The 19,267-nt window shown below is 53.6% G+C and overlaps 1 protein-coding gene across 2 annotated transcripts in view; it reads right to left on the bottom strand.

Moving 5' to 3' along the window:
- Positions 1–825: 825 nt before the first annotated feature.
- SLC25A1 (solute carrier family 25 member 1) overlaps positions 826–19,267 on the bottom strand; it is a 50,112-nt gene continuing 31,670 nt past the window's right edge. For both annotated transcript variants that reach the window (XM_073312866.1, XM_073312867.2), the window contains exons 2-9: positions 12,614–12,721; positions 11,255–11,354; positions 9,625–9,763; positions 7,989–8,073; positions 7,178–7,282; positions 6,205–6,320; positions 5,137–5,210; positions 826–4,260 (exon numbers count right to left, since the gene is read on the bottom strand). In XM_073312866.1, coding sequence (XP_073168967.1) covers positions 4,146–4,260; positions 5,137–5,210; positions 6,205–6,320; positions 7,178–7,282; positions 7,989–8,073; positions 9,625–9,763; positions 11,255–11,354; positions 12,614–12,721 — 842 coding nt within the window. In that variant the 3' untranslated portion in view covers positions 826–4,145. The remainder of the gene's footprint in view (positions 4,261–5,136; positions 5,211–6,204; positions 6,321–7,177; positions 7,283–7,988; positions 8,074–9,624; positions 9,764–11,254; positions 11,355–12,613; positions 12,722–19,267) is intronic.

Consider the following 19,267-nt stretch of genomic DNA (forward strand, 5'->3'; position numbering starts at 1 on the left):
CACAACAAACCTAGGCAGGCCCCTGGATAACATAACCCCTGTATAGTTGGAGTACATGGGGATGCAGTAGTGATAAACATTGTCCTGCAGAGTCTTTACTGTTGGTGATGCACTAAGATAGAAAGAACCCAGCTTGACTTTCAGATCCCAGGGGGAGTTTGCAGGGCTGGCTGTTTGGGGTGGGGGGAATATTTGTAAACAAAACACATTCCCTGATCCGCTAGGTCAATTTGTACAGAGCAGAGCTTCCTTGGATTGCACCTGGTTTTACTTTACAAGGATTTGTACCCACTCCAAAACTCTTCTATGAACTAGTTCACTGGAACATTTCAGACCTTGGCTCTTCGAGATGCACACAGCAGCAGAGAGACAGCTGTGTCTCTCCCGCAAACTTCTGGGGGTAATTTGCATCTCTTGGAAGGACAGCCAACCGCAGTAAGCATCACATTCACCACTGGGCCTTTGTTCATTTCATGCCGCATCCCTGCTCTGCTCCAGATGCGGAAGGCATTAGCCCTTCAGTTAGCTAACTGGTACGGTGTCTAGTGATTCCCCAAATAAAAGTGAGTGTTCAACAGTACAGCAGATGGCTGCAGCATGGAACTCTGATCAGCACACCAGACTAATTAATCAGCACGTTTCCCACTCCATCAGGGCGTGCTCATTAAGAGGATTCCTTTGTATTCCGAACTTTGATCCTACACGTACTCCATTCTTGAAATTAACCAGAGCTTTGACACCATGCAATTCAGAGGCATCCATGACAAAATAGCAGAAACACAGACACACCAGAAAAAAAAAAAAAAAAGGAGAGAGACATCCAGCTTGCAGCAGGTTTCAGTTTATTACATAATCTCTGAATGCAGTAAAACCTGAGAAAGCAGCAGGGGCTGACACATGTGTAGAAGACTCAGCCTTGTAGAGAGCAGAGCACACGGACTCTGCCAAGGCAGAGGCAAAGAGACAACACAGGGCACACACTCCTGTGCTGAGCTTTCTCCTGGCTCTGGCACCCACCCCAAGGGATGGGTCCTGGGCAATGGCCTGCACCCATAGAATGTTGCTCCAGGTAGAGAGTCTGCCCTAGAACACATGACTAAAGGAGACGGTATTTCCCACCTCCCGAGGGGAGCCCAGTGGCAGCAGTTCTCGGCCCTGCACTAGAGAAGCTGTCTGGTAGCGTCTCTTCCTAGCCCAAAGGCAGCTTCGGGAGGGAGCAGCTCCTCTGAGGCCTAAAGAAGCCAAACAACGAGAAGCAACGCAGGAAATAATTCATTGGTCCTGGAAGAGAAGACCCTAACTAGTCTCCAGTAGGAAGATCCTTTCCCAAATGTCCTCTTCCACTCAGCATCCTCCCACCCCCACCCTCCAATTGTCATTGTATTGGATTTAGGGCACAATCTTTGCTCCCATCATTGAAGGCAGCAGGCCTGAAGAACCCAGCTTGGCTTTCAGATCCCCGCACTAGCAGCACCATAGTCAAGGATTTTACAGGATCAGAGCCTTGCACATTTCTACTGAGCCCAAGAAACAGCCTAGTTTAGTTTTTAGTCATTCAGAATCTCATTCTTAATGTGCTACAGAAGCATCTGAGAAGAGTCAGGGATCAGAGAGGACATCAAATCTCATTCCCTTATCAGCACAGCACTGAGGCAATGGATTGAATTGGATGGTAAACACAAAACAGGGGGGGGAGGGGAAGAGTTCCCAGCCTGTTCGGAACCTAGTGGTGACCAGTGCAATTCCAGGGTAAGTACCCAAGAACTCGGAGGGGAGACACTTGGGAAAGCAGACTGCAGCATACATGGGCTAAAGTGTCAAATGATCTGCAGCCAGTGTAACAGAAGACAGCATCATTCCCGTGTAGCTGCAGTGTAGCTAGCTGCATTGGCAAAATGCGTTCACCAGTGATTTGGGGCCTGGGGCCCCCTCCTGGATCCCTTTGCTCATCCAGAACACAAGGGGAGGGTGGGGAGCTCCCAGTGACCGAAGGGATGTGAGCAAAAGGCTTAAATTGCAATGGACCCGGGGCTACCTTTGGCCCACACAGAGCGATGGAGACTTTGTTAACAGGCAACTTTGGTTTATTGTTGGGGTTCTCGCCAGAGTGCCCCAATTTGGCCTTGAAAATGGCAAGAGTCACTCCAGCAGGCAGCTGCAAGCGCAACATGAACACGTTTTGCTCAAAGCTTGAAAAGAAACCCCTGGACTCTAAAATATTAGCAAAGGAGTGAAAACTATGCCTCTGGCTCGGATTCCGGGGAGCTGCCCCGTCCGCATGGTACAATAGGAGCTGCAGATGCTACAGCGAGATCACTGTGGGCTGCTAGGGACCATTAATGTCGCACAGGATTGTAAATGCGACATACAAATATGCATCAGGGTGTCAGTACACACATACGCAGTGCAAGGGTTGATTGCTGCCTTTACAGATCCTGGTTAAATTCTGAAGTGTGTTCTAAAGCAAGGCTCTTATTTTATTCAAGTTGCAAATGCAAAATGCAAAAAAACCTCAATGGCTTGAGAGCTGAAAGCCGGAAAGTGACTCTTCCCTGCACTTTCCTTCTTCACCTGCGCATACGATAGTGTTAAGGCTGCATTTGTCACTGAGAGTACAGACAGACAAACCCCTGTGTAACTATTGTAGACAGAGACACGATTTTGGCACAAATCTGCACTGGAACCATTATGAGCTCTTGACACTGGGCAAGGACAGGGTTACGGTCCCCCGGGGATACAGTACAAGCGTTAACAACGCAGTGTGAAGTTCATTGAGTCTAGCTAGGTACTTGTCTGGCTCCCAGCACTGGAATATCGAGCGGCGTGGGGGTGTGTGTGGAGAGGCAGAGTGGAAGGGAATGTGGCAGGAGGCAGTTTAATCAGAGAAGGCCGAGTGGCAGGCGAGCACTTCACCTTTCTCAGATGTCAACAAGGTGCCTCTGTCACAGGGGTGAGGAACCTGGTCACGCTAGGCTGGAAGTCACTCGCCTGGGAATGTTTCCTCAGCGAGGAAAAGGAAAAGGAAGGCAGCACCACTCAGTGCAGGGTCTCTACCACAGCAGCAGCCGTGCCGCCAGGAGCCTGGGCGAGTGGCTGGGATGGTAGAGGACATGTTCTGGGCACTGAGTTCCTTGCAGGTTCCATAGCAAAGCCCCTCAGTGCTCCCAGGAGGTGGTACAGGGTGGATTTCCTCTCTCCTCCAGGGGAGGTGGCTGGGCAGGCAAAGCCCCTAAGGGAAGGCGCGTGTTCAGAGCCACAGGTCTGAATCACACGCTCCGACTCTAGGAGGCAGGGTCATTGCCTGCACCAAGGGGCCTCCCCTCAGCTTTCTGGCTTAAACCAGAGGCTAAATGGCCAGTGTGTGCCACGCAGCTCACTTCACGATCAACCCTCTTTGGCCCTAGTGACTCCCACTGGAAAACGCTAAGACTGAGGCACTTGGCAGCTCTGGTAGGGGGGGCTGGAGCTCTCCCCCAGCCAGGGTTCCCCCACCCCGCCCTGCTAGCGACTCCTGCTTCTCGAGATTGGGTGTGGAATAGCCATGAGTGGCTTGCAGCCTGGGCTACCACACCATTTCCTAGAGCGCTTCCTAGAGGTAGAGGATGGGATTGGAGGAGCAGCAAGCTCCCCATACCCAGGGACATCACACCATTGCAATCGCGCCCCTGCAGCCAGCGCTCCAGCCCCACGCACTCCAGCGCCTCCTGCTGGGAGAGGTGGGAGATGGCAGTGAGCTCAGTGGAAACCTTTGCTCGCTTGGCTCTGTTTTCTCAAAGGCAAAAGGAAACGTGGACTGAATTGTAATCTGGTTGGAGAATCATGGCCTCTCTTCTCCCTTTCGGGCACTGATCTATTCCCCCCCAGCTCCACCCCCAGGCTAGCGGAGCTGGCCTTTGCAAAGTTTGCAGATATAGTCCCCTCCCCCCCACCATCATTTTAGCACATAATCAATAATTTAAACTACTCCACAGTTCGATCCTATAAATAAAGATGGTCAGGGTTTGATATGGGCCCAAGTGGCTGGGCACAGGGCACCGCTCCTCGTGAAATGTCCATATAATTTCTTCCGGGTTGGTCATCTTCCTCCAGCTGTTGCCTCGCGGTGGTGGAGGAGACGGTGCCGCTGCCCGGGGCTGCTGGCAGGCTCAGTCGGTTTTCCACACCTTGTTGAGGACCTTGACCACTTCGTCGTAGATTACGAAGACGATGGCCACATCCAGACAGACCCGGCCCAGGCGAGGCACGGTGCCCTTGTAAAACCTGCCAGGAGAGGAGAGGAGAGGAGAGGTGAGGGAGAGCAGAGAGCCCCACTCAGGCCTAGGCCAGGCACAGCTTGGCCAGGTGTGGGAGCAGGCCTAGCCCACCCGCTCCCAGAGATCTCTGGTGGAGATGCAGCCTGGTGTAAAATGGCACCAATGCCCGGCAACCACACTCTCCAGTTCACCCTCCTCTCCAGCTCAGCCTCTAGCCCTTCACACTCAGCACAAGCGGGGACCGGCCCAGTCTCTGCTGGAATGAAAGGGGTTTGGGGAAGGGCTGCTTCCTGCCCGGCAAACCCCACCCAGAGACCCCAACTTTTTAAGATTCCCAGTCAGGGCTTTCTGGCCAACTGCCCCACTCCTGTCACAGGATCCGCTCTCCATACCAGCCGCTTTTTCAGATTCCAGGCCAGCTCCTCGGGGGCGTCAGTCACTGTTGACTTCCCTGATTTTACCCTAGCTGAGGCTCTGGGGCTGTGCTTCTGTGGCATGTGTAGAGAGGCTAATAAAATCCACATAGGTCTCTCTCCCCTCTTCCCTGTGTGGGTCTCTGCTCCTCCTCTCACAGCCAGGCCTCGCTGCTACTCCTACCATCCACCAGGCCCTTGCCTTTCCCATCTCATCCCCCATGCCTCCGGGACAGGCTCCTGCTTCTCGTGTGCCGGTGACCTGTTCTCCCTTCTGCAAATCCCACCACAAGGTGCCTTTTACCCATGATGGTGACGGATCCCTTTGCTTCCTATGGCACTACTCCCCGTTTCACCGTACGGGTGCGAACTGCTTCGCCAGCACTCGGCTGCAGGGGAGGGATTGTCCCTGTTTCCCTGCGTTCACCCAGCCCTGAGCCCCCTGCATGGAGACGAGATGCTGGACTCACGCGATGGGCCCTTCGTATTTCATGATCTGGTAGGCGCAGTCCCAGGTGCTCTTGTACTTGTGCGCTTCAAGTCCCTAGAGGAAGCGGAGAGAAGGGTCAGAGACCTGTAATGGGTGGATCTATGTCACAGTTCCCAGCACAGCTCCCACAAGCCATGGCTCCATCCTGGGAGATTCTGGAAGGGCCCCGAGGTGGGGGGTTTCTGTTTGCACAGCCGGAGCTGTCACAGCAGTGACTGCCATCCTCGCCAGCCTGATTGTGTGGGAGCCTGACCCTAAGGAGAGCCGCAGGGTGCTTAGACGTGGTCTAACCCAAATAACAGTGGCCACCCCCATGCCCCACTGCAGGTGTTTTTGGGTGGCTGCAAGGTGTGTTGAGACGGGCTACGGAAGTGATGCTCAGACAGGGGCTCTTTGCAGCCCTTGCTATTAAAACACTGTGGGATTTAATTATTAGCCAATTTAAGTTATTAACCAATCAGGATGCTTTTACTGTGTTATTACCCAATTGTAGCAGATAAAATAATACGTGGTCAGTCACTGCTGTGAGAATAATATAGAACTAGTAAACGAAGCAATGAATTCACATGATTGTGGCTCTTTGGGGATCGCTGATCGGGCTCCTGAACTGAGAATCACTGGGCTACGGGACTGCCAGGAGAAGAACATGCCAAATTCCTCTAGCCCAGGGGAGCCCTGGGCCTGGTCTGCCTAGGAGTGAATCGCTGGCCGTTAATTCAGGTCCCCAGAGGGCAGCGCGACCACAGCCATGGAGCACAGCATGGCTAGTGTGGACACACTGCTGCATTGGGCCTCACTCTCCCATCAGGCCAGGCACCCCAGCAGTCGTTCTCTAGGGCAGACAGGGCCTTTGTGGGGAGCAGTCTCAGTTCCAGCTCCTTCTTCTCCATCGGGAAGGCGCCGTGTGGCACTTTGCCACGTCCCATTTCGGCGCTTGGCCCAGCGGTCATGGTCTAGATGAGAGCAGGAGACATGGAGCACCCAGAGGCAAGAGGTGAATGATGGGCTCTCAGCAGAAGCCCAGAAGCCACACGACCACATGCTGTACCTGCATTCTGGTTTTCACCACATCCAGGGGGGTGTTGCCAAAGACGCTAGCCGCTCCGGCAATGGCCCCAAATATCCCGGTGACGAAGGGGTTTATGACCTTGTTGGGATCATCCCCTGGGAAGAAGGAGAGCGACACAAAAGGGGCAGGCAGAGGGAAAGAGGGTGGAGAGAGACACAAGAGCAGAGCTCATGAGCAACAAGAGGTGGGAGTGTGCTGGGACGTCACTGAGTGACACTGCACATGAGAGCAACAAAGGCCCCGACAGGCTAGGGGTGCAGTGGGGGGTGAAAGGAACGGGGCCCCGCAAATGAGAGCAGCTGGAGAAGCTGCAGCTGGAGAAGAAAGAAGGGCCGAGGGGGCCAGAGATGCTCTCTCTCTCTCCAGGTGTGCACAGTGAGCAGAGGGGCCAGGCTGCCTGTTTGCCGCCAAGAGTCCTCAGACCCCACAGGTCGTAAGGCAGGGAACACACAAGCCTAGGCCAGGGCTGGCCTAGCAGCGAGTGGGTGGGAAAGCACTCCCGACTGGCTTCTGAACAGACTGTCAAAAGGGCCCAGGCCCAGTGTGTGCGGGCAGGGGTAGGGGCGTTGAGAGCGTGCACAGGAGAAGTAGATATGTGTATACTGCAGCAGACAGGTGTGAGCAGGGGCAGAGTGGAGGAGACCCCATTAGAGTTCCCCCTTACTCGCCGTCTGCATCCCCCTGGGCTTTTAACCAGGCATCCCCTCTCCCCAGCTCTGTCCTGCCCTGGGGCCTTCCTCAGGCTCGTCAAAGTGACCCCACAAGAAACTGGTGGTGGCGAGTTTCACTCGGAGGGAGGAGCGGGAGCTCAGCTGAGGCTGGAGAAGCCAGCCCTCGCTGCAGCAGGTCACCGTGCTGTGTGGCTCTCCGCCCGCAGCGCTCCCCGGATGAGGCAGGGCATGGCACGGAGATGCGGGGGCAAGGCAGCGGGAGGGAGGCAGAGTGCGGGTACCTTTGTACCAGTTCCTGAGCGCCGTCATGACGAAGAAGCGAATGGCCTGGTTTGATCCTTGCTTGAGGACAGTAGCAGTTAAACCCTGGTAGGTTCCCTTCAGACCTGCGGCAGGGGAGAAGGGGCAGCATGTGAGGAGGGGAAACAGCATGACGCTGGTCTCCCCAGGACAGCCACCGACCCCATGCCTTGCTGTGGCCCACAACACAACTTCCCCTTTCCCCCATTCATACACCCACCCCGGCAGGGCCCACAGCACAAAGCCCAGCTCCTCCCCAGCTCTTTCTCGTGCCCCACCCACTTGGCCCTGCCGTCAGGATGGCCGAACGGGCTAAGGTGCTGCGTTCAGGCCGCAGTCTCCTCTGGGGACGTGGGTTCGAATCCCGACCCTGACAAGCCCTCTTAATAGCAGGCGTTGGGGGAGAGAGGCATTTCTCCTAATTCTCGTTGGCAGCGGGGTGGGGCTTGCTCTGCGTGGTTTTGGTGGCCTGTCATTTGGCCTCCCCGCCCTCCTATGGATATGCCGACAGGGCTGCACGGCTTTCCCCTGACTAGGCCAGAAGAGGAAAGGTGCTCAGGCCTGGGAAGCAGGTCTCCCAAGAACCAGCCTGCCTGAGGGACGAGCAGACACTTGGGAGCCAGTGTTTTTCAAGGCCCTACAGTGCTGGCTGCCTTGGCAGCTCACAGACCAGTCTCCCACTCTGGTGGGAGGAGGCAGTTCACAACCCAGTGTGGCGGGGCCTTGCACACTGAACGCAAGGATAACACGGCGCGGAGGCGCTGAATAACGCTGCCACGCCAGGGCCCTCACCCTGCTCGCGGATGATCTCCCGCACGCCGTGGAAGAAGCCACGGTACTTTGGTTTGGGGGAGCACTGGTCATGGATAAACTTCACCTGGAGGGGAGAGAAGGTTAGGATTTGTTAATCCCAAGCTGCATGTGAAGAGACACCCATTCCTCAAGCTATAGGAGCCCAAACATCCCAATCAGATGCCTGGCAGCGGGGCTCTGCTCAGGGATTCAGCAGCGAGGATCTTTGCTAATCTGGGGCAGTGCCATACTGATGCCGTTCCAGAGCGGAACGAAAATCCTGTCCAAGGTTTACCTGCAACTGCGGACATGTTTGCTCATGCACTCCACATGCAGTCAGAAAGGAAAGGGACCTGTGCAGTCTAGGGATGAAGGACTTCAGCTAGGTCTGGAATACTTGAAACACACAAGGCTTGGCACCTGCAAGGGGAGAGTCTACAAGTCCCAGGATGGGAAGAAGGGTAGCTATTGCTAGCTCAGGCCAGCAAAGCATGAGAGCATCTTCCCCAATGCTTAATCTCTTGGTCACCTGTGAGAGCATATAGCATCAGGTCAGTAAATAACAGTCCCTTCACCCTATCTCTAAGCACTTTGCAAAGGAGGGTCCATCTATTTATCCCCACTTGGCAGATGAGAGCTTTGAGAAGCAGAGAGGTGAAGGGATGGGCCTGGGTTCACACAGCACGTCAGTGGCAGAGATGGGGACAGACTTCGGAGTCCCAGTCTTGCTGCTGCTGCTCACAGCAGTCAGCCTCTTCTTAGGATTATGCTGAACAGAGTCATGCAAGCAGAGGCCAGTTTCCCAGCCCAGTCCCTGGCTCTCACGTTACACTGTGTAGGAAGATATCACTCACTGAGAAGGGCACATTTTACTGAGCCCTGAACAGGATTTCCAGGCCCGGCATCATTTTTGAATCTGGGAGTTACAAAGCAAGGAGAAAAAACTGAGTATAACACAGGGGGAAAGAGCAGAGACAGAGAAACGGCCTCATTTGTGTGGGAGAGCCTGGCAATGAATGAGAAGCAACAACGATGCAAAATGCTGTTTGCTACTGTGGAGCCTCAGCTAGGTATTTCATGCACGGCGCTGCATTTACTTCTGCCAGCAAGTGTATTGGTGTGGCTCAGCGTATCTTTCATGGTATTAACACCTGACAAATTCTGGAGTCAGGCCACAAAGGCTGGCCGCGGAGAGAAGAGCTGTCACTCACTGCAGGAGTTACAGGCCCCAGGAAAATCAGATCCTGTCTGGTCTCTTGCTAAAATTTCCCATCAAACAGGAGAGTCCAGAGGGAACGCCCCACAGGCAAAGTCTTTCCCTGCACCTCTGACCATTCACCACTAGTGGGCAGCTGGAGCGCACGGACATTTCATCTGGGCGTGAACAGCAACGTACAGCGCAGCTCCCTGTGTGACGCCAGGCGAGGAGCAGAGCAGAGGCTGTGCTGGGTTAAATACCCGGTTCCAACAAGACAGAGAGAGCCCAGCCAGCTAGTTCTGGGGCCGACAGCAGGAGGCGCTCACAGGGCAATGGTGCTCCCTCCTTGGCTTCCCCTGCCCCCTCTGAAGTGGTCTCCGGTCTCCCCCTACTCTGGGACTCATTCTCAAAGCAGGGATGAGGGGGCCTGCGCTGTACCTTTATGGTCTCCATGGGACACACCACCACCACGGCCTCGGCCACCCCGGCTCCCAAGCCGCACAGCAGCCCGCGCCTGCTGTTCAGGTTGCCCTTCTCATCTCTCATGTGGTTGCTGAGGAACTCGAACATGCCGAACCTGGCCGGGGAGAAAGGCAGGCAATGCAAACCCCACCGGACTGGGCAGACACAGCTGCTGGGCACAGAGACGGGGCCAGGGCGAGGGGGATTTCCTAGTGCAGCTGGGCCAACCAGCTCAGCTGGAAGCTCCCGCCATGCCCCGTGGGCATCTCGCTATGGAGCCATGGGTCTGGCCTTTGGGTCGCCTCTAGGGGGAGCTGGGAGAACAGACCAGGGATGGCGACTCACTCTTCTTTCCCCTTACCAGCACCTGGGAGTGGCAGGAAGTGGCCAAGCCCCACCGTAGCTTCAAACACCCAGCCGCCCTCCGCCCATCTCAGGCCCTCCCACTGGGCGAAGCACAGATGCCCACACTGGGAAGGCAGGCACCTGTAAGCCTGAAAGCCCAAGAGAAGGGGGTGGCAGTGCACCTGACTCCCCCGTCTGAGCAGGCTGCTGACTGCTGACAGCTATTAGCTATTGGTTCTTGGTTGGCAGCTGGTAGAGAGAAGGCAGCAGAGCATCCATTTTGCTCATCTCGGACTCACGCCCTCACGCCCCAGAGAAGAGCGAAGCTGATCTGCCAGCACTCCACTGCCCCCACCCTCCTGGGCTGGCGCTGAGGGTGGGGATGGGGACCAAACCACTCAGAAATCACATGCTTTCTTCTGCAGCATCTCCTCCCTGGGGAGGCCGCGGCTGCAGCAGCCAGGGCCTGCTGCTGGGAAAGGCTCAGCCCGGAAGAGCTGGGAGCTTCCCAAAGAGCACACTGCTAGCAGTGCCCTGGGGGAGCTCCCCACAGCAAGGCCTGCTGGCAGACAGGGCACTCCCCAGAGCCAGCCCTCCAGCAGCGTCCGCTCAGGCTGGTCCTGCTAAGAGCAGGATGGTTTTCTCAATCCATCCCAAAGGGAACGACCGTCCCGGGAGGCAGTCCCACCCCCAGCCAGGGAACTGGGCACGCTGTCCAGTAACGATTGGCCAGACCCACCTTGACGGCGACCGTCTGCGGGTAGATTCCAAACCACCTCGAGTCATTCCCTCCCCTCCCCGCAGCGGGACCGAGTTGCCTCAGCACTTCTCCAAACATCAGGCCACCTACGGACACAGGTGAGCGATGCCAATCGCTCCTTGGCAGGCAGCCCTCAAGGAGGGTCACTCAGGGCTCCTTGGACAGACCCTGCACTGTGCTCCTTTGCAGAAGCCACGTCCGTGGCCCTCCGGCCTGCTAGCCTGGGGCCCTCATCAGCCTATCCCTGCATGTCTGGCTTTTTTGGCAGTGCTGTTCTGCAGAAAGGCTGCGTGAGACAGACCCCCGGCCTGAGACTCCCTCAGCAACGAGATGGAGAGAAGGGGCCACTCCAAGAGACTCCTATGGGGTTTTTCATCCGCTTGTTTGGGGGTCTGGTGGGTGTCAAGGAGAGCAGGAGGATCACCTGGGCTCAGATTGCTGCAACTGCAATTCACAAACACTTCAGGGGCAAGGCCGGAAGTCGCAGCCGGAGCACCTTACCTCACGGCAGCCTTTGGGATGGAGCCATACACCAGTGAGCTGAGGCCTCGATAGAGCCCCTTCACTCCATGGCCCTGGACAGTCTGCTTCACGCAGTCCGCTAGGGGAGAAGGCACGGAAAGAGGGGTTTAGCAGGCCCGCCAAGTCAGCCCAGCAGCACCTTCCACCATTCAGGCTCTCCCTGGGCCGCGCACTCCCTGCCGTCCTTGGGTAACAGCCAGAGAGCACAGGGCAGGGTGGGCGAGTGCCAGGGTGGAAAAGCTCGGGTAACGTGGTCACCAACACCAGGCTGCAAACGCATCATCGCAGAGAACACCGGCCCTGTGCGAGTGGACGCGTTCGTCTCGTCGCTGAAGACAAAGCAGCCAGGACCCCAACGCTGCTGCCGGATTTCCCCTCCCCGTCCAGCATGCTGCGGCTGTGGAATGTGAAGTCCTGAGTCGTGTCCCCCCCAGTGAAGTTCAAGCCACATGCAGCAGGTGCCAGACTATACGACTCGGCCTCCTTAGCTAGAACAGGGCAATGCCAAGCCCTTTGCAGAGCTGATCCAGGAAGGGAGAATGGCACAGGGCACTGTTCAGCCCTGGACTCAGCAAGTCAGAAGCCATGCTGCTGCAGATCCTCAGGACCCGGTTCCAAGCCAGACACGAAGCCAGGGGCTCTGGAACCAGCTCCCTGCTGTCTCTCCCCCAGCCAGCTGGGTTCTCTCTCACACTGTCAGCTGGGGCCAGGCTGGAGGGCAAGCAGCAAAGTGCAGCGGTGATACAGTACAGCATGCCACCATGCAGCCTGTACATAAGTAGAAGGTTATGATCCTGCCAGTCAGGGACCCCTGCCAATCATCCTGGGCTGGAACGAGGCCGTCATCCCTGGAACGCCTCCAGCCTGGGCACCTGACCAGGCTACCGCCAACACGCCGTCTCCCTCAGTGACAACAGGTGTGCTGCATTGCGCAATTGGCCAGGTCCGTTAGAGGGGAGCGCTCATTTCACAGCCAAGCCTCAGATTCTGGGGACTGGTGGGGGCAGGATGTCAGACCGCCCAGCGCTCTGATCCACACACCCTACTCTGAAATGGCTTCTCCCCGGTTTCCCTACTCTCCCCCTTGTGAGACAGGAAGGAGGCAAGCCCTCGAGTTCCAAGGGAGGGTCCTTCTATGAGGGGCATCTGAACACCCAGCTCACTCCCACCCCACGTAGTGATGCACACCCACCGGTGTCCCCCATGCCAGTCTCTGCCTAGCTGGCAGTGAATGACTGGCTGCAGCAGCTCCAATAGCCCCTGACACAATCGCCAGTCCCCTTGTTTGATCCCTAGCCTAGTCTCTCTGCGCCCACAGCTGCCAGGCTCCGGACTTACCGATGCCTTTATACCGGGGCGGGTTAGCTTTCTCATCCAGCTGTAGCTGAGTCTTCACATACTCCGTAGGGAATGTAATGCAGATCTCAATGCCACCGGCAATACCACCTGGGGAGAACAAAGAGGGGGAAGATAGAACCGAGAACTGACAACACCTCAGTAGCACCTCCCCGATGCCCATTTCTAATTGCCCAACCCCCACCTTTCAGCACTTGGGAGTGGGATCGCCTCCCAGGTAGGCACTTGGGTAAGGGCCAGATTTGCAAATCTGCTCAGCAACTAAGGAGCTCTTCTGAGCATCTCGTCCCTTATTTTGGTGCCTACATGGGAGCACTTTTGAACAATTGCTCCTTTGAAAATCTGGCCCTCGGTGCTTTCAACAGAGCAAGCTAGACATGTTCTGCCCTCCTCTTCTGTGTGGTCTGGTTAGACAGGGCAGGGACTGGCCCTTACTGCGTGTTTGTACAACACCAAGCACCCTGGGACCCTGGTCTCACTCAGGGCCTTTAGCTGCTACTGTCATACAATAATAATTTTGCCAGCAGAGGAGCATTTAGTGCAGGACTTAAAATACAGCCAGAGGTGTCCTGAGCAGAGCTCTAGTAAATATTTTCCAACCCGCAGCAGCCCCAGCGTGCTCCGCGGGTCTGAAGCCCCGAGCCGCGGGGCTCCGGGAAATACTCAGGGAGAATTTAAGCCCTGATTTAATGCCATCATTTCATAGCACCAGACGAGCTTTCAGTGCAGACCACAGACAGTTCAGGCAGGGGATAGACATGCCCAGACACGGACTAAAGGCCTGAATTATGATCTGGGAACCAGGAACTCCCAAATTCCGGTCCCAGCTCTAGCCACAGAGGCACTCAGTGCCAAAGGCACATGTAATCTTGTTCTGCCTCTTCTCCCACCACAGCCTGCAAGATGGGGATAACGGTAATTATCTGCCTCCCAGGGGTGACATGAAAATTCACTAATGTCTATAAAGTACTTTAAAGATACAGTGCTGGGTATGAAGTAGCTGCAGCCGAGACAGACACCCGTCCCCACTTCCTCCAACACTCCCCACGTTTCTGTCAAAGCTCTGTCTCAGCTGCTCCCTTTCATCCCCTTCATCCACGCCCGGCTCCTTTCACCCCCTGCCTCCAGAACAGCCTCTCCTTTCACCCCAAGAACCCTCTCCTCCTCCAGCAGACACACGAGTGAAGCAATCCAACTGAAAAGCACACATCCTGCTCCGTGCTTGTACCAGCCTGTGCCTTCAGATTGTGAAATCCTCAGGCAAAGGATCTGTTTGCGCAGCACAGCTCACCAGGTATACAGCATTGTGTGCTTATCGTACTCCCTGTGTCGGGAGTTTCTATCCGTACGTGGAGAGACCAACCGACACCAGGAAATTCTGGTCACTGTCTCATCCCCAGGCCTGTAGAGATATTAGGTGGGCAAGTAAAAGTGGCTTTGTGTTTTCATCAGCATGGTGAGGCTGGGCAAGTAGATTTAGTGTCTGGACTGGTACCTATCCACAGCAACTTCACAAGGCTGACAGCCACCAGCATCACCTTGGGGTTACACACTAAGTTAGCAGCACCACAGAACTGCTTGGATTTTCCCCACCTGGTTCCTATTACAGTATTTTAAAGTTAGACCCCCGGGGTCTCTGGCACCCCAGTGCCCAAGCCTGAAGGGACAGGGCCAAGGATATAGATTAAGGCCACAGGGGGCCATTAGATCATCTCATCTGACCTCCTGTGTAACACAGGCCACAGCTCTTCACCCCGTTACCCATGTGCTGTGCCCAGTGACGAAATCAGAGCTTGTAGAAAGGCACCCAGACTTGATCAGCTGTCATGGAGAATCCACCACTTCCCTCAGCCCCATTCTTCACGGTTAAAAACTGGGCCATAAGTTCTAATGGCAATTTGTCTGGCTGCAGCTTCCAGCCATTGGTTCTTGTTCTGCCTTTGCCCCCTTTAGTACCTGGAGGTAACAGGTTAACAGCCCCTAAGCCAGCACTCCCCCCTAAAGGCATCAAGTTCATGATAAAATCTCCCTCCTTCTTTCTAAAGCAGGGCAGCTTCCTCTTAAAGAGGGCTACCTGAGCAAGGGCCCCACCGCCAGAGATCACAGGCACAGAGCTGTCCGCACAACTAGCTCTACAGATTTTCTTGTCCGAAGCAAACATCCTTCCCTGTCGGCCTGCAGCGACTCCCCCAAAGGGCTGCTGAGCATCCCCCTGCCCTAGGTAGCCAGCCTGGGAATGCTGAGATTCCACAGCTGCCATTAAATACATATATATGCACAGTAAATGGTCCATGGGAAAAACCTGCCCCCCCTGTTGTAATATAGGCACTGAAGCCAGGAAATCCCAAGTGCTAATTCCAGCTCTGGTACTGACCCGTTGGGTGGCCAGTGTTATTTATGTCTCTTAGGGTAATGCTCAGAGGTTCCACCCACTGTGCTAGGCACTGTACAAACGCAGGGAGAGCCAGTGCCTGCCCTGAAGAGCTTGCAATCTATATAGACAAGACAGACAAAGGGTAGGAAAAGAAACAGACACAGAGATGGGAAGTGAAGTGATCCACACCGGGTTGCACAGCAGGTCAGCCACCGAACCAGGGACAGAACCCGCGTCTCTTGACTCCCAGTTTGGTGCTCTACCCCTTAGGCCGCACTGCCTCTTCTCCCCAGTCACATCCTTTTCTGTGCCTCGGTTTCCCCATCTGTTCAAAGAGGATAATAACTTAATCCGAGTGCCCCATGAGGCAGGTAACTAGTGGCTGCAACACTCCTGTTTAGTTGGAAAGCAACAAATCATGACTGCTCACTGCCAAATAGCTGCTGAATGACTATCCAGGACATGAACAAAGAGAAGCACCACACCAGAAAAAATGAAACAAGAGTGGTGCAGAGAGCTCTACTCTGAGCATGTCATCGCTGCAGTAAAGCCATGAGTGCGGGCCAGCCTGCTGCTCCAGCCCATTGCGCGGGAGTGGGTGGGGAGGGGGGTTAAGAGAACAGGAAAGAGGCCAGATTGCCCTGATCAGTGCCATACCTAAAATGCTCACCATACTCATCACAAAATGGGGCCCACGTGACCGTGAAATCCTTATGGCAATCACGAGCCATCCTACCACGCCAATCCAGGCAGCAATTTCCACACCAGCTGCAGCTCCGGCTGGCCTGAGGGAGTCGCATGCAGAACTTGAGTATTAACTGATCGATAGTGGGGGAGGAATTAGACACAGGAGAAGGGTGTTTGCAGCTCAGATCTGCGAGGAGATGGAGCGAGTGAGGCGGAAGGATACAGGGAAGCTGGTAGTGGCGAGGACAAGGGTCTAGCACACAGAAGCAGACAAAGATCAGGAAGAGAAGTACAGACGAAATGTCACATTCATCAGGGATGGATGTGCTAGCAGGATTATTCAAAACAACTTCCACTTGGAAAAGCCCTTTTCACCTTTTAAACAACAACAACAAAGAGAAAAACACCCCAAGGATGGTGTTTAAGATCCCAGATGCCAACAGACTATCAGCAGCGACTTAAAAACAACAAAGCCACAGTTTAACACAGGCATCTGACTGCTGCTACTCTGAAACCTGTCATTTGAAAAAGAGAGTTTCCCTTTCAAGAAATTCCACAGACTTTGGTGTGAAGAGTCCCCGGCATCCAAGGTGCTTGTGATGGGAGTATTTTGGGCCAAAATGTGTTTTCCTCAGACCCCCCCAAACTTTTCTCGAGAGAGACAGCAGCTCCAGCTCCGAGGCACCATCCCCGTATTCACACAGGCTGATTTCAGTAGGGCAAAGTAGCCCGGTTAAGGATAGTGTCAGATTTGACCCTGAATTCACTGTATACTGGTGCTTTGTGTCACAACTGGAACAGCTCTTTTATTACTGAGGGATATTAAAATAGTTATGAAATGGCTGAAGAAATACCCCAGAATAGCCGGGGGGGGGGGGAAGGATGAGAACAACAAAATAAGAAAGCCTTTCAGAACTGCCCATGGGCAGCAGCAGAAGTATAAAAAGCATCTGCAATTCCTGCCCTGTAATGACAGGTTTCAGAGTAACAGCCGTGTTAGTCTGTATTCGCAAAAAGAAAAGGAGTACTTGTGGCATCTTAGAGACTAACCAATTTATTTGAGCATAAGCTTTCGTGAGCTACAGCTCACACCGTCAAAGAAACTAACAAAAAACTTCTTTGGTGGAGTTTAGCTCTCCAAGATTTTGATTTCGACATCCAACACATCTCAGGAGCTTCTAACAAAGTGGCTGATGCACTCTCCCGTGAAAGTTTCCCAGAATCAACTGGTTAAAATCGTCCTTGAGATGTAGAAAATATTGTTAGTCTTTATGTACTTGGTAGTATATTTAGAGATGCATGTGTCTTATTAACTCTGTTTTTCCTAGAGCTCCAGGGAGAAATCCCAGCCAGAGTTTCACCCTAGCTGAGATTTGGGGGGCGTGTCATAAATATAAAGGGAAGGGTAAACCCCTTTGAAATCCCTCCTGGCCAGGGGAAAGCTCCTCTCACCTGTAAAGGGTTAAGAAGCTAAAGGTAACCTCGCTGGCACCTGACCAAAATGACCAATGAGGAGACAAGATACTTTCAAAAGCTGGGAGGAGGGAGAGAAACAAAGGGTCTCTGTCTGTATATATGCTGTTTCTGCCGGGGATAGACCAGGAATGGAGTCTTAGAACTTTTAGTAAGTAATCTAGCTAGGTACGTGTTAGATTATGATTTCTTTAAATGGCTGAGAAAACAATTGTGCTGAATAGAATAACTATTTCTGTCTATCTTTTTTGTAACTTAAGTTTTTGCCTAGAGGGATTCTCTATGTTTTGAATCTAATTACCCTGTAAGGTATCTACCATCCTGATTTTACAGAGGTGATTTCTTTACTTCTATTTACTTCTATTTCTATTAAAAGTCTTCTTGTAAGAAAACTGAATGCTTTTTCATTGTTCTCAGATCCAAGGGTTTGGGTCTGTGGCGATGAAGTGAGCTGTAGCTCACGAAAGCTTATGCTCAAATAAATTGGTTAGTCTCTAAGGTGCCACAAGTACTCCTTTTCTTTTTGCCCTGTAATAGTGATTCTTCAACAAACAACCTTAAGAACGAGACTGCCTTGAGACACAAGGACTCCTGGAGCTGGCTAAGTGCATGTTTCGCATTCAGACTGTGCCATTTCCCTTCAGCTACATACAAAAGGCTACCCAGGAAGCCTACACAAAACCGAGCCTGGACCCACACGCACTCCCTGCCTCTCTTTAATTTGGTTCTTTTCAAAAGGCCTGGTCTATACTGAAAATTTAGATCGACGTAGCTATGTCGTTCAGGGGCGAAAATAATCCAGACTTTAGCCTTAGCTACAGCAACCTAACCCAGAGTGTGGACACAGCTACATGAATGGAAGAATGCTTCCACTGACCTAGCTACCGCTGCTTGGAGAGATGGATCACCTACAGGAACAGAAACACTCTTTCCATTGTCGTAGGAAGTAGCTACACTATGGCCACTGTACTACGCTATGACCCATAGCATAGACAAGCAAGGAGCTTAATTTGACTCCAAACTCCTTTAGCACTGAATTAAAAGATCCCTATTCACATTCCAGCTATGAAATTAATGCAACCAGACAGATCACTCACGATGCACTTCAACCCCAGACTGGGCAAATTGGCCTTCATAGAATAAAAGGAACTGGCCCTACCCATAACCCTGTTAGCCTGACCCAGCCTTGTTGCCCTCTCTGGTAGCCCTAAGCTTATATGCGGTTCTGACAACAGTTAAGTTAAATCTGTGGTGTCTGAGCTAATGTTTTGTGCGCCTCCAAGTTGCTGCTTCTGAATTTACTCAGGACCTAGAAGTGCTGATCAGAGCAAGCAAGGATGTTCTCGCTGGATTTCTGGCCCTGGTGGAAATGAGTAGTGCTGAAGAGCATAGTAGAAAGCCTGTTTCCATGAGATCCGCAACCCAATCCTGGAGGTCAAAGGAGCCAAATGTTTGAGTGAAGCCTACCAAGCTTGGATCTGAGCTTTCCCAGAGCTCGGAGGTCTCTAGCACGGTTTGGCTCCAGGGTTTTGGTTTGGCCTAGTGGTGAAATCCGGATCCACACAAGAACTTCCCTAGCGTTCGGGGTGTTTGCAACAGGTGCATTTCTGACCGTGGTTCAGTTATAAAACTCTCCTGGAACCTCACACCCACAGAACACGGACACTCAGTTTGTGGTGTTTATGGACTGTAGGAAGCATAACTGATCAAACAAAGGAGCAGTGGGCTACCGTCAGTGAGCAGAGAAAGGGATGCTAACGAGTGCCCAGCCTAAAAGCCCCATTCCCGTCAAAGGCTTGTGCACACTATTGCCTTGCGGGAGAGGAGACACTGGATCGTGCCTTATTGAAACTGCAGTCTCCTGTGCCTGTGACCCACGAAAGGGTCAGTAGCAGCCCTTGGTTTCTACCAGCATTGGAGGCACAAACGGACCACGTGAGCTTCATCTTCTGCCGCTCTGTGTCCCCCCAGTTCACATTCCTTCCCCAGCGGCGTCAGAGGAGAAACCTTCAAGAGCATTATGGAGCCCTGCAGCTGTGGTCCCTAGCGATGCTCCCACTAGCGAGAGCGCTTGGGACCAGTACTCGGACAAGTAAAACACT

Source organism: Lepidochelys kempii, chromosome 15 (assembly GCF_965140285.1).
Source record: "Lepidochelys kempii isolate rLepKem1 chromosome 15, rLepKem1.hap1, whole genome shotgun sequence".
Taxonomy (NCBI): Eukaryota; Metazoa; Chordata; order Testudines; family Cheloniidae; genus Lepidochelys; species Lepidochelys kempii.